At 40.0% G+C, this 14643-nt stretch overlaps 1 protein-coding gene across 2 annotated transcripts in view; it reads right to left on the bottom strand.

The window, feature by feature from the left end:
* The window catches only part of MTOR (mechanistic target of rapamycin kinase), a 65124-nt gene that overhangs the window by 21140 nt on the left and 29341 nt on the right, over nucleotides 1-14643 (bottom strand). For both annotated transcript variants that reach the window (XM_084495407.1, XM_084495408.1), the window contains 6 exons: nucleotides 8474-8549; nucleotides 6251-6390; nucleotides 3492-3592; nucleotides 2190-2305; nucleotides 750-827; nucleotides 262-369 (listed from right to left, as the gene is read on the bottom strand). In XM_084495407.1, the coding sequence (XP_084351533.1) occupies nucleotides 262-369; nucleotides 750-827; nucleotides 2190-2305; nucleotides 3492-3592; nucleotides 6251-6390; nucleotides 8474-8549 (619 nt within the window). The remainder of the gene's footprint in view (nucleotides 1-261; nucleotides 370-749; nucleotides 828-2189; nucleotides 2306-3491; nucleotides 3593-6250; nucleotides 6391-8473; nucleotides 8550-14643) is intronic.

The following is a 14643-nucleotide window of genomic DNA, read 5'->3' as shown; positions in this document are numbered from 1 at the left end:
GTAACCTGTCTATTCTGTACACATCCATCTCCAGGCTGAAATCACCCTTTTAAGGTGTCACATCAGCGGACACCTCAGGCAGCCTAACCTAAAAGTCAACAGGGACAGACATAGAAGAGACAAAAAGCACGTAGTCATGTAAGCACATATGCTGTTGGGATAGAAAGAGAAAGAGGTGCTGAGCCATCGAACTGACTTTAAAGGAAGCTGTTCCTGCTTGACATATCAGCCTCTCCATCCTTGATCTTTACACAGACGTACCTGCAGCCTTTCCCACCATATCTGGCGGATGATCTCACGGCGTTCTGGTACAAGTTTATACTGGATAACCTCTTCCAGCTCTGACAGCATCTGGCAGGATACCATAGCCTGAGGGAAACAATCACATTCCATCCCAATCACTACAGACGAATCTATAATTAACGAACAGTATTTTGGCATCAAAATCTTAAGTACATAAGCTTCCTAACAGGTAAAGGACAGGCTGCTATATACTGACATGCAGATGATCCACTGATTCAAAATTTGTAAATGTCAATTATTTCTTTTGAGGGGTGGAGCTCATTTCACTATTTAATTTGTCTGTAAGTTGTTCTTGTGAAACTGTACTAATTATATGACAAAAGCCATTTAACTTGTGGGCCTACAAAGGTCTTATGTTTGATACAAACACTACTCAGAAATTTTACCTAATTTCTCGAGATATTATGAAGCAGTAATGATGGAAATGAAGGCTAATAGATGCTTACCCCATAGGCTCGACTGTAGCTCTCTCCTGCCATGGCAGTCAGCTCAGCATCTAGTAGATCTCTGGCCTTGTCAATGCACTGAAATGAAAAAAGATTTTTGAGGGAAGGTGGGGGTGTTTTATCTAGAGCCAACTGTTCAAACTGCTATTCATCTGTTCCATCCATGAACAGAGCTGGCATTGTTCCTAATCTCTAACAAGAATCAGCAAAGGATATTACCAGTAGAAAGAATTGATAGGAAAGCTGTGTCCAAGGGTGGGTAATATAGGAGAAGGGGCCTTCATGTATCACTTGAACAGTCTGTGAAATTTGTCCTTCTACCAAATCAAAGTTTGCAGTACTTCTAATCCTACTGCCACTGTAGAGATCACCATCAATAACATGTATGGAGGAAAAGAATTCTACATTTTAGGGCAAGAGAGTCAGTTACAAAAAGACACGAGAAACGTCTCTTTCTTAAAATATCATGACAGAAAATGGTTTTCACTGTTTTACATAAGCCAACAGGTTTTTATGAATTTTACAGGACCTGCAAATTCCATTTCTCTCCCTGCCACTAAGCCATGCTCTTCAAGCATGAAATAAGTCCTCCTCTGGTTCCAGTCATTACATAATCTTTTATCTATAGTTTCTTCTGTTCAAAGTGTTAAAAGGTTAATCACAAACTCTACCCCTTTGAATACCTGGCTAATTTTACTGTGCACATCACTCCAAATCTACGTATGGGTTTTGACAGAGCAGACTGAACTACTTACTCCTTTATCTAAGTTGGCAAGTCTGCACAGAATTCTGAGAAATGCTACTTGAGCTCCCTTGGAAAGTAAACAACATGCTTCACATCTACAGAGGGGAAAAAGTCCCTCTGCAAATCTCCTCTATAGCAAGTATGCATAACAATTACAGCTCTGTTTAACGGACTCATTCCTTGTCTTGATTCCTCATCTTGATTTAAGATTTATCACTGCTACCAGAAAAATCAGAGCAGAAGTTCAGGTACATGATGTATATGAGCACTTCACTAAAAAAACTGCAACAGATACAAGTGCACAGAATACTCGTAGAGAATCTTATGCATGTCTTACTTCAGTAATGCCTTCTATAAAGCAGGATCTCGCAGAATGGAATCACTGCTAAGATAATCCTTTTTCACTGTCTGGCTAAAAAACAGACAAAAGTAAATAAGCCTGAGAATGACTAAGACTCTGTGCTCTACAGCTCTGGACCTCTTCTATTTCCACAGATATTCACCACTGTGTTTCTAGAAATACAAAACTAGTTCCATTGCCAAGGTCTAATACATCAGTAGAAGAAAAGATTATTGGGCAATTCATATGTTACAGCCAACTGCTTTAGAACAGCATGTCTTTTCACGCAGCCACGTAATCTAAATGTAGTTCATCCTAAACTAGGTTTTGGGAAGCCTACAAGGAAGATAGTTACCTGCTGAGCCAGTGAGAAAAGGTCCTGATGAAGAGCCAGCACAGCCCTGTAGAAGGCACCATCGTGGGTGTCCCTTGGGATCATGCAGGTATATTCTTCCATGCTATCCCACTGACCTGCAGAGACACAGATATCCTCAGCAACACAGCAGCTCTCTCTGTGAGATAAAAGCAGAATTATGCTACAGTGCTTAGGCATCAGTGACTAGGCTTGAATTCAGTATGGTAGTTAAGTACTTCTATTGGTTCCCTCTACATACAGTACTTGGATAGGAGATTGATACCTGTTTGAATCAATTCTCTTTGATCTTTACAATTAATCAATTTCTACTTCAAGACAGATGTCAAAAGACTCTCAGTTAACACTGCATGATTAGGTACGCTAATCACGGGGGTTTTAACATTCTCTGAGTCCCTTTGCCACTGCCAGACATTGGCCTAGAGGAACCATCCACCACTTCCAGCAAAGCACTTTTGATCTGCGTAGTCAAGGTGATTGTTTAATGGGCTCTGCATTAATGTAATGCAAGCCTGTTTATGGGACACTTATCACTATGTCTTGGTATGCAGCTTGTCCAAAGTTTTGAACAAAGCATGTTTTGATTTCTCTCTCTCTGTATACATACACATGCGCACAGTTATATACAAGCACAACCAGATAATTTTTCTTCTAGGCAGGTTGTTATTCTCATCAAGAAGTTTCTTGCATTCATTGTGATTAAAAAGTTGAAATGCTGACATTTCCAGAACATCTGAATGGGTTAGTGTCCTACAAAGCAGAAGACTAACTTTTCTCAGCAATGGATGGCAGACAGCAAGAGGTTTACGAGCTTATCTAGTAAATACCTAGCTATCAGCATCACTGATATATGGACCATTTATAGATATATTGCACTTATGATTGTCCACTCAGCCAACACAACACATCAAAATGCTCAATAGACAGTTCTAATTTGTAAATAAGGGTCTGCCAGAAATCATAGAATTCTATTAGCCTCACTTCAGGCCTGAGCTACGTTCAGTATAAAACTAAGCAAAAAGGACCAGTTAAGCAACTGATTATCTACTCAGACCCATGAGGCAGTCTCTGTTACATGGCACTGTACAGGAAGACCTTATGTGAGTGCAGGTTTTCCAAAGGGCTTCAGTGTTGAATGACACCTACTTCATATCCCAATGTAAGTAATTGTGTTGATTCATCTGTTTCTTAAAATTTGTAGTTCCAAATGTTAAAACTATTTGTGCTTCTACACTGTTGGCTGTCATATACTATCACACACACACAGCTGGAAGGATACATCACCTAGACCCCAAGCAGCAGCAGCAGCCATCCTCGCCATCTTAGCTTGAGTTTCATCATTAACCTGTGTCCACTTTTCACAGCATTGCTGGTGGAGCTGGCCCCTAAGAAGAATCCACAATTTCTAATCAGTGAAAAGCCTCTTCTAAGAATTATGTCTTGTTAAACAATCAGTATCCACATACTGGAAGACAACCAGCCCCAATTCTTTTTATGCAGAGTGGAGAACAGGATTTGCCTTTTCTCTTGGCCAACTGAGACACACTAGTCTGATAATAAACACCCTACCAGCCAGAAATAATTTAAGAACTCACTAGGCTTAGAAAACAAATCCAGACAATAGTTTGCATTTGCTCCTCAGCAGTTAGTAATGCCTATTTTATGAACTGATCTGTCAAATCCAGCCCATAAATCCAGTGGAAAAAATATTCCAAGAGGGAAAAAAAACAAAAAACAACACAAAAGTCACCAAACAAGGGATTTTTTTTTTTCAAGAATCATTACAAGGAATATATGATCTGAGTAGCTTGTGAATGGCTCACAATATCAAACACTTTAGATAAACACACTGAGTTTGAAAACTGAAATTAAAGAATCAGTGTTGCTGCAACATAGTATGAAGACTTGTCATGGCAAGATCTCAGAGGGGACTCTGAATCTTTCATCTCCAGCAGAGAGGAAAGATCAGGATTTTTTTATATTGCGTCTTTTAAACCAACTGTGAATGCTCTGTTAATCAAACCAATTACTGTGGGTGATGCAGTTCCAGAATTTCTCAGGCTGGATACTCTTTGTAGCAGTGAAATAGCTGCCAACTTGCCTTCTTTATGGTCATCCTCTCCCCTCCCCAAAAGGGAGATCAGTTAGTCAAACAGACCCAATGGGCTGCCACAGGCAAGATAGTCATCCTGACAGCTTAACAGCCCAGGAGAAAAACAAACAAACAAACAAAAAAAACACGCCAAACCTAGCAAAAGCAGTAAATTAAGATGCTAATAAAGTCATGTGGATCTTGCAGACATAACTACATGAGAAGACAAATGGCTAAGAAAATTTTGTCTGTATTTTCAAAATGTCACTGCACACAGTACTGAAATAATGGTGCTCTGCAGTATCTATTAAATCTTGTACTATGCCAAGCAGACTCTAACAGAACAAAGTAATCATGTTGAACACTTCTGAAGAGTATCAGAAACCAAACCACAGAATCCTCAGTCTTGGGATGATGTCTCTGTAGTCAGTTGCAAGGTAGAAGACAGCACTTTGCAATGGCAATTCCGCATTGTGAAGGAAAACATACACAAAAATACTATCTGCATACAGATGCAACACAGATCCATAATGACAAACTCACGGATCTTTGTAAGATTGTCTCCAAGAACATGTTTAAGTTAATGTCTAGTTTCCACAGAAGAACGGAATTATTTTGTGATATATTTGTTACTAACTTGTGAGAAAGGAGAAGGCTTAGAAAGGGTAGATCACACAAATATTTGTTCTGCAGGAGGAAGGAATCCCTGCTGGAAACTGCCTACTTCCTAGAAAAAGGTGACTGTAAAACTGCCCAGTAAAATACTTTTTTTCCTACTGAAAAAAACACACACCCAATATGCCTCACCATCATCTAGAAACAAAAACAGTAGAAAAATGGTGTCAGAATTAGGTTTCTCAAACAGCTCCATTTCTCTAACAGTGAAGTGACTTTAGTGAAGAGGAATCTCCTTACTGTGTGCCATCCCACGGGTTCACGTCAGGACCCATCAGCAGAGAGCTCTAGTGACACGAAGAGTTCAGTACAAAAGGCGGCTCCTGAACCAAATCAGTTATGCCCCTGGGTAGAACTGCACACTGCAGTGCACAGGATGTGTCTTTTCCAATTAGCTTCTTTGAATTGAGGGTAGCGGGGAGAAAAACAGAAGCCCCTACTTAACTAGTAGGCTGTAAGTCACTACCAGGTCGTCTTCTCATGAAAACTTACTCTAATCAGTTACATGTTGACAACACACATTTACACAGGGTTTGAAAACCCAAATATCCACACAGAGGGAATGCTTAATTGGCACTAAAAGAGAAGAGCAATAATAAAAAAAAAAATGCAGTCGTCTGCAAAAGAGGTGGTAAGAGGGTTTTAAAGTGGGAGCAGTTTGTTCAGCATAATCTTACCCCCAATGATTACTGGGAAGCAGAACTTCAATAGCAGTTGTGCAGAAGACTGTGTTCTGGATAGGCATAAGGTCTGACCACAAGTAAATGCAGAAATCTCTTCTATTTTAATAATAGAGTTTACAAAGTAGGGCCATGACAAGCTCCTTTTATGGTTGTTTTTGACAAATGCTGCCCAGTTAACATTTCCTGAGAGGTCTTTTCTATTTAATAACTTCTTTCTCTTAAAAATTGAGTTGATCTGATGATCAGGCTGCACATTCCCTTTAAGAGAGACCTTAGCTTATCAGACAGTCCATCCCCAAACACTAAGAGATAGTACTTCCATTTCTGACTACCATGAAAAGGGCAAGAAATTGCTGGAAATGCTCGAACTATTAGGTAAGCAGTATTAAGAAGGAATTCAGGCCAAAAAAATCACCCAAGTGATGGTAACCACAGAAGAGTTAGGCAAGATTTTTAAGAAGTACAGTAACTTGAATTTCTGAAACTAGAAGGAAATATAAAACAGCAAGAGGAGAGGCTGCAGATGATCTTAATAAAGGATAGACTACCCAGTATAACTATCCTCTTCTCAATCTCCAGGCATTCCCCCTTACCATTCTCCAAGTGCTTCCAAGCAACGCATCCGTCCTAGCATCAGCTCAGGATCATCTTTGTTTGTGTCCATCTTCTTGTCGTAGGCCACCAGAGCATCTTCCCATTCATGAAGCTTTTCATACCAGGTGGCTTGAATTTCCTGGGGGACAGAGAAGAAAAAAAATCAGAATAAATAGCAGCATTTGCATTCACCATTCTGTATTAACTACTGCTACTTTTCCTGGAAAATCCTGTCTCTGTGGTGATCATTTAGCCCTTCGTTCATTCTAAATATCCCCATGGACTTCTCTGATACAGAGAAAACACAGATTCCAAGTATCGCCCAGCCTGCACAGAAAGGTTTACCAGAGAGATCAATCCAACATCATCCACCACTTTTCCCTGACACTGAAATACTAGCTTAGTAGCTGGGCTGTGCCAGAGGCTTTTCTTTTTGGAGCAGAGGACTAAGGGGGTTAAAGCGGGAAATAGGAAAAATGGTAAATTTATAAAATATTCCATTTGCTATTGTTGCACATGCTTGTATTCAAGTAAGAAGAACAGTCCTGTGTTGAGGAACGGAGTGATGAACTGGGGAAAAGAAAACACACAAACCACACAGTGCATCTGGCTACTGCTAGTCCATTTTCCAAGACTGCAGGCAGGCAGGCAGGATGTTGGGGTCTAACGATAACCCTTACAAGTGAAGGCTATAGTTAATAACATAGACTTAAAAAAAACAAGTGGTAATCCTTATCAGCTGCACAAACCTTTCTCTTGTTTCTAGATTTTGTTTCTAATTTTCAAGAAATAAAACAACTTGATTTTTTGATATTTTTTCCATCCTGATCTCTGCCAATATTTTTTCTGCTCAGCCCTTGGCAGCTCACTTCTTAACATATGCTGCAGTGTGGATTCTTTTCCCAGCCCTGCAGGCAAAATCAATATAAACCACACTCTGCATGCCAGGTCTTCTACTTGGGATGTTTATATACCAGCCCTTTAACTTCTCAGCTCAGTCATAATATTTTAAGTTCCTGAAAGTAGAGCTTGCAGACCCTCTTAATTTCTTTTCATTGCTTATTCTGAGAAACTCTGCATTTTGAACTACATTACTGCTAAAAGTGAGGTCAGAATTAGGTAACAATCTGCTCTGCTCAATCCGCCCCAGGAATCACAAGAAGCTGTAAAGATGGTCTGAAGTCCATTCTTCTACCAGAACGCATCTCTTTTTCCAGTCTAGGTTGAAACTTCACATTACCCTAACACCAGAGGAATTCAGTCTGACTGAGTTCCACCATTCTGTGCTTATACCTGTTCTCACTTGCTAGTGGTTCCTAATGAAAAAAGCTAGTCTGCCATGCTCCCAGTGCTGCCTTCTCTTCCCAAATGCCTTAAGAAACTGCAAGAATTATTAGTGCAAAATAATGTTTTTAACAGAGTAGAATTGTCAGGAGAATACGGATACTTGAAACCCTGAATGCAAATGAAATTATTATTAATGAGAAAAGGAAGGAAAAAAGGTAAGTCACAAAGAGAAAGACACAGATACAGAAGGGTGTTGTTTTCTTTCTGTGAACAGTCAAAGCTGTAAGGGACTAGCCAACATACTACTCTGAAAAATACCATCTGTGAACTCTCTGATAGGTTCACGTACCTCCTAGATGAGGGAGAAAAGAGGCATAATTTAAAGTTAAATTCCTACCTGGAAGGTGTTGATGCAGTTTCTCAAAATCCCTCAAGCATTTAAAGCTTAGAACAGGAACTTACTCCCTTCTTTCCCAAGGCGTAGGAAAAACAGACTTCACATAAAATGACTTATTTGGTCAAGTTGCTGGTTTCCCACACCTGCATTGTCAGCTATAGCTGTGAAATTCTTCCCCAGATCAGGTTCTTGCACAAGCAATAAGCTATTATTAAACTAATTTTAAGCACAGCATTTGATGATCTGGGTCTTATTTTCCTCCAGCTGCACATCTGCTGAACTGCAGGGCCTAGCTCTGGGTGCGGACTTCCCCAGCTACCTTCCCTTTATACAGTGCTTGCTAAGTGCACTGCGCACCTCCCGATAGGCAGCAAGGGACCTACACTCCGAATGATGCAATATTACAAGATGGGCTATAACCTCAATGTGATTAATTTAAAAACAAAAACCACAGAACGTGTCCGGCCCTCTCTCCCCCTCAAAAAAGCCCCAAAGAAAACATTAGGTATGATGAACAGAATTATCCAGCAGGACTCACCAGCTCCCCAAAGTGCTTCATGGCGTATTCCAGTACCCCAGCAGCTGCTTCTGGCTGTTGCAGTTTATTGTTAATGCTGCAGAGGTGGAAAGAGAAAGATCATTTAACACAGCTGGCAGCGCTCAGGCGCTGGTATGAGCTTCTCCTTGATAATACTCTGTGTCAGTTAGAAATACCGATGAAACGCTACTTTTTCTTTCAAACTTTTAAGTAAATGAATCATTTACCACATTAGAGACACCCTGACTATTTGCAAAACAATAGGTGCACATATATTCCTTACATATATTTTCAGGACTTGTTACACAGAACAGTGACTGTGTATGATTATCAATTCTAAACAGTCTGCACAGGAAGGAGAACAATTCCCATTAGTTTGTGAGGCAAAATTTATCAGAGAAGTGTAAGACAAGAAGTCATGCAGGAGAACATCAGGCTGAACGTGAGACTTCTGGGATTTCTGACATGAACAAGAATTCAGAGTACATGCCTATCACCAGAAAACATACCTGAATGGAAATCTTTCTTAGCTTTTCTTTACCATTACAACTAGCTTCTTGGGTGCACTGTCAAGAAAGTCTATACCAAACACACTACATGCTGGAAATAAAACTGGATCACAGAGCATTTCCTGACTACTGATTCAAAAGATTTCCATTTGGATTCTCTGCAAAAAAAAGAACTTTGATACGAAGTCATTCCTCTAGTACTCATAATTCCTTTTGGAAGTATATGTGTAGGATGATGATCCACTTCACAAAGAGGCAAGCATATGGCCCAGAAACTCATAGTTGTGCACAACTGATTTCACAGAAGGGCATATATCTGTTGGTACTCAATGTGCAGATGTTGCCAAATCAGTGTGCATGCGAGCATACCTACAAAGAAAGACTTCCATCTTTAAAGAATCACCAGCCACTATGATGGAAAGGATTCTTCTGCCCTTTTCCTTGTTTTAATTCCCTGGCTATCACTTTTCCTCTTTCTACCACTAAACTTAAGGATTCAAACAGGGTTTAACACAGTGAGCAGAAAGGGACTTGAGCAAATCTTCTGCACCTGCTTCTCATATTCTATTTCTTCATTTTAATTTCCTCAGAATCTCATGTTCTTAAGCTGGAACTTCCTCCTGAGACTTTTTCTTAATCTTATCCACCTCTGTGCCTACAAGACCTTCCTGCAATCAAATACCAGCTGCATTTACTAAAGACCTTACAGCACAGATCCCTCCCCTTCTCTTAAACTGACCACCAACTTCTTTACAAATCAGTCAAGATTTTAATGCTCCAGGAAAAAAGCTACATCACTAGAGCAGCTGAAAAATGTCCCCAAGAAAATGAAAAGATTCAATCCAACGTTCTTTCACGTAATACCTCTGCACTGGTGCACACCCATACTGGTATTCTTCTTTTTCTAATTTTCAAGATCATGCCAGAAACAGCAACCATCACGCCAGCTCTCACCAATGATCATACCGTCCTACGGAGTTACACACATTGCCCTTCTGTCCCTACAGTCAGAAGCGGCTCTGTCTCCACATCAGTGCTTGGTTATTAGTGCTTTAGTTCGATGCCTCTTTAAAGAAGAAAATAACTTTTTAATCGAGCTCCTGCTATTTTATAAAGCTTATTTATGAACAGTTTCTGGCTCATTGCTCTCCTCTTTCCCTTTTGGCATCAGAGAACAAGTGCAAACTGTTCAAAGTGATGTCCCAACAGCTGAGCGTGCTACAAAACACATTATAGTCCAACATTAAAAGAAAGTTTTCAAGTGCTACTTTTCTGCTGTCCCTGCAGTCTCCTTTCCCAACAACCAAAGGGCCGGACGTGTTGACACGCTATGGGCATCTGGAAAGGTCAAATAAAATTTCCTTTTTCAAATCAGGCTTAGTCAGGCTAAGACCATAACGCAGTCTCATTTCTAGAAGATAGGCACCCAAAAATGGGAAGCACTTGGAGTACATCCCTGCCTTTTTTAAAGCACAACAGTCAAAGAACATGCTACTCCTTGCTTCCCAGGGGAAAGCTAGACAGCAGAGCCTCGTAAAAGTGATAAATGGCTGTCACATTTCATATCCTGATAATTTAGAGAGCCATTGGCAGGAACATCACTTCCAGTATGTCAGACAGTTAATTACTTCCAACTTATCTTTCTTGTCAACGCATCCTGACAAATTGGCCGTTATCTTTTATTCTACAACAATTAGTACTGCACTTTTGCTAATGCTCCCTGATGCACTCAATTACTCTTTTTTTTGTTTTGTACTTGGCTGTCCAAAGTAGAATGAAATGTTTCATACTCAAAGCTTTGCCTTGTTAAGTTTAAGGAAAGGGATGGGAAAGAAGAGAAGAGGAAGAAGAAAGATTTGGCTTTAAAAGAATACACAGCAGGAGATAAAACACTGCGTTGTGATTATTAACCATTAATTACTCTTGTAATAAGTGATCTAACCCACACGGTGAGTAAAGATAAGTAATTTTATAGACTGTTATAAACCACTGCCTGGGAAAGCTGTCAGGTATTTAGTGTACTGTTATAGCACATTAAGAGAGTGCTTACACAAAATAGAGGGAATAGAAAACATTGACTGCTTTGGCAAAAACAGACCTGCACGCAGAATGTCAACTGTCACGGAGAACACAAAAATCCCTCCAAAGCAAGATTCATGCAAATTGGCTTCTATCGACATGGCTGAATATTTACAGACTTTCTTCAGAGCAATAAAACCTTGGTAAGCACAGCATCTTTTTGCTTTTCAGTCTTATACACAAAAGAATATGCAATGGTTTGTGGATTAATTAAGTTCTGACCTTGTGGTTTTGTGGCTTTTCTGTTTGCTTTAACAGAGCTTGGATTTCTGCTTTTTCTCATCTGCGGGATGCAGTGTGCTCTGATCATTGGACACATATTGACAGGTCCCCAAAATCACTGCTGCAGCAGCTGATAAATGTGTTTTTTAACAGACCCACAACTCTCTGCATACAATTACTGATAGTGGGCCAGCGGACTGTACTTCTCTTGGAAAAGCATTTCCACGTGGAGCTCTGCTAATGCATTCAAAATATGTTCAGAAATCATGCCATTCTGTGCTTCCCTCCCTCCCTTTCTTCTCCCCACTGTTACAGCATTGCCCCTCTCCCTGCAGATACAATGAGGCCTGTGCTCAGGCAAAATCACCCTAAATTCTACAACATTTTAAAACCATTACAAAGCTGTTTTCTAGATATTGTGCTAGGGACTGGACACTACAGAAAAGCATCCCTGCACATAAAAAAAAAAGCCCCAAAGGACTAATACTCCAGCCAGGCAGAGTTTCCAGGGGAGTTTAGCCACAGTGCTGCTGCTGGAAGTCAGGGGGATATAGTTCTTCTTGTACCTGGAAAAAGTTCCTACAGTCTTTTTGGATTAAAGGACAAGGTGGAAGCATTGTAGAAACAATGGTGCTGGCTAATCCAGCAGAGAGTAACTGAAGTGTTTGTTTACTGGGTGATGTCCTTGCAGTTGTTCCTAATTCTGGATAATACAAAGTTTAATACTCAGGCAAAGATCAGTTCTTCAATAAGGGAAGAACAAATTAATCAGTTCATTTTTGTTTAGAAGCTAGAAGAAAAAAAAAACAAAAAAACAACTACCGACACCACACACTACCCACCAACATGATAGCTCAGCAGCAGGACGTAAAAGAAGATGACAATTCCCTTTCTTAGAAGTCTTTAGGTACAGGCCTGACAGGTCATATGTTACATATGTCAACTTTCAGGAGAGGCTTAAGCTCCTCCGGCTTCTTCCCTTCAGCCAGTTCACAGCCCACCTCACTACCTGATCGTCCAGTCCACACTTCAGTTTAGCTGCAAGGATGCTGTGGGAGATCGTGTCAAAGGCTTTACTGATATAAAAATCTTGGGACAAAAGTCTTGAGCTACTTTAATAGCAGTGAAAGCTTATATGACCCTATTGTTTGACTATTAAGACATCAAATAAAAACGTAAGTTTTCAGCATTCACTTCTAAGCTAGAATCACAAAAATAAGAACGTTATTTAAGAGAAACACACTCCTATTGCTTGTATATTTTAAAGGCTGTTTAAACAGAAACCAGACATGAACTGGGAACAAAAAACAATTTTACCAGCTTCAGCAGGAATAACACTCAAATGATGGATTTTCTCCTTGACGAAATGCAGGCATGATGTCTAATGTTTACTAGAAATATTCTCTTTTGTACAATCCTGAGTGCTTTCCAGTCATCCATTATCTCTGAGGGTCTCTAACAGCATTCTGTCACTCAAAATATATTGAATCTTCAAGAGACTGAACACTTACACATCTTCCCTAAAGGTTTTTTTTTTTTTTATATTAAAACCTCTTCAAGAGGTCCCAAGCCTATCTGTCAGACAACACACACATCTTCTATTTCAAAAAAGCATCCCAAAACTTATTAGAAGAACTTGATTTTTGCAATAAAGCAGTTTGTATGCAATGTCTGGACAAGTAGCCAAACTTCTTTTTCAGTCTCCCCAACTCTGTTTAAAATTAAACCTCTATCTCTCAGATTTTACCCCCCTAAATTAAGCCTGTTTTTCCTTTTGAAACGTTGAGGGCTTGCTTCCGGGATTAGAAGTGGAAGGCATTGATACAGTGCAGATATTTTGGGGAACAGATAATCCTCTGGCACAAGAAATTGGCTTTATAGGCTCTTTTCCCCAATTCTACAGTTTATTTGTGTTCAGGCATCCCTGAATTCTTGATTCAACAAACTTCAGAAAACAACCAAATGCTCCCTGTGTCACGTCCTGTACTCCAGCCCCCAACAATCCAAAAAACAACATTGCCATCATGCCACTAAAAATTATTCCAATGCCAGGAATGAATAGATTTGAGAAAACACTGCCAGCAATGAGCTGCTCAGTTGTGGTGACTTGCAGACCAGGCTAGCCCCCCACCTCACCTTTTCAACAAGAGTGCACCACGTGCTCAGAGGCATTACAATCGGCCACGTTCTCAATCTTGATACAAATACTTGCAAAGCAAAGAAGGGCATTCACGAGCTTTGAAAGGAAAAGCAGTGATAATTGTTAAGACAATTCTTACCAGCTATGGTACTCAGGCTGCAAGAAGTTTTGTATCGCCTACTCTTTGTTAACCAGAGTCAGTGAAGAGAGGGAAGGCAAAAAATAGCTAAGGAAGATATTTAGCTGAAAGAGGTGAAATGGAAACAGAGTTTTTGTGTGTTGGTTATGCAAGAAAGGATCTATTAGATCAACATGAAATAACACAAGTCATTGTAGGAAGTACATAGCTCGTTTCTTATCAAGTCCTTTCTTGTTTCACTGGTTCCAAAGTAACTTCAGGTGTTTATAACTAGCTGCAGTAGACTACAATTTTATTTGACTTTACTAGGGATTTAGTCATTAATGCAAAGGTTTAGCAAAGTGAATGATAGAACATTTATGAGTATCTCTAAAGACAGAGGTAAACAGTTTCATGCTTCCTGGCTGTCTGGAAGGGAAAAGCAGAGTTTTGGAGAGCTTGGCAAAGCATGGACTTCTGAGGTCTGCCAGCAGAGAGCTGCTGAGGGTCTTTGCCATCTCAGCAAGCACCAGGAATGCTAGATTTGAAGCGTTTGCCGGATACATATTAAGGGTTTTGCAATGACTAGCTACCAAATAAATACCCATGGGGCACAGCTTTTCTTCTTCTTTCTCTTGGCTTCACATACACCTGCCAGAACAACTTCCCAGCGAAGGCAGTCATTTACACCCACCTCTAATTTAATCTGGCCCTCTGGGGCCAGATATCTAGTTCTAATTAAGTAATACTAATACACTTCTCTAATTAGGTAACGTCAACCAACATCATAGGCATAGGATACACGCTAACTGTGATGATGTTTAGACTTAATTCTCCCAACCACTTCAAACCAACACCCTTAATGAAGTTAAAAAGGACCTGCCTAATATTCTTGACCTTGAGAACTCATCTTTTTAGCTATCATGTAGCAGAGTATCGCTACCTACAAAATATAATGGAAGAAAAATAAGGCAATGAATTTCTGACCAGATTTCTCTACTAGATTTCTCTATTAGTGCCAGGGGAAAGACAAAAGTAGGACGAAGACCTACTCAGCAACCAGGGAACTAGTTTCTCCCTAGATATGCCCACAGCTATGCCA

Source organism: Aythya ferina, assembly GCF_964211825.1.
Source record: "Aythya ferina genome assembly, chromosome: 21".
NCBI lineage: Eukaryota > Metazoa > Chordata > Aves > Anseriformes > Anatidae > Aythya > Aythya ferina.
This window is presented reverse-complemented; position numbering and strand designations above follow the sequence as displayed.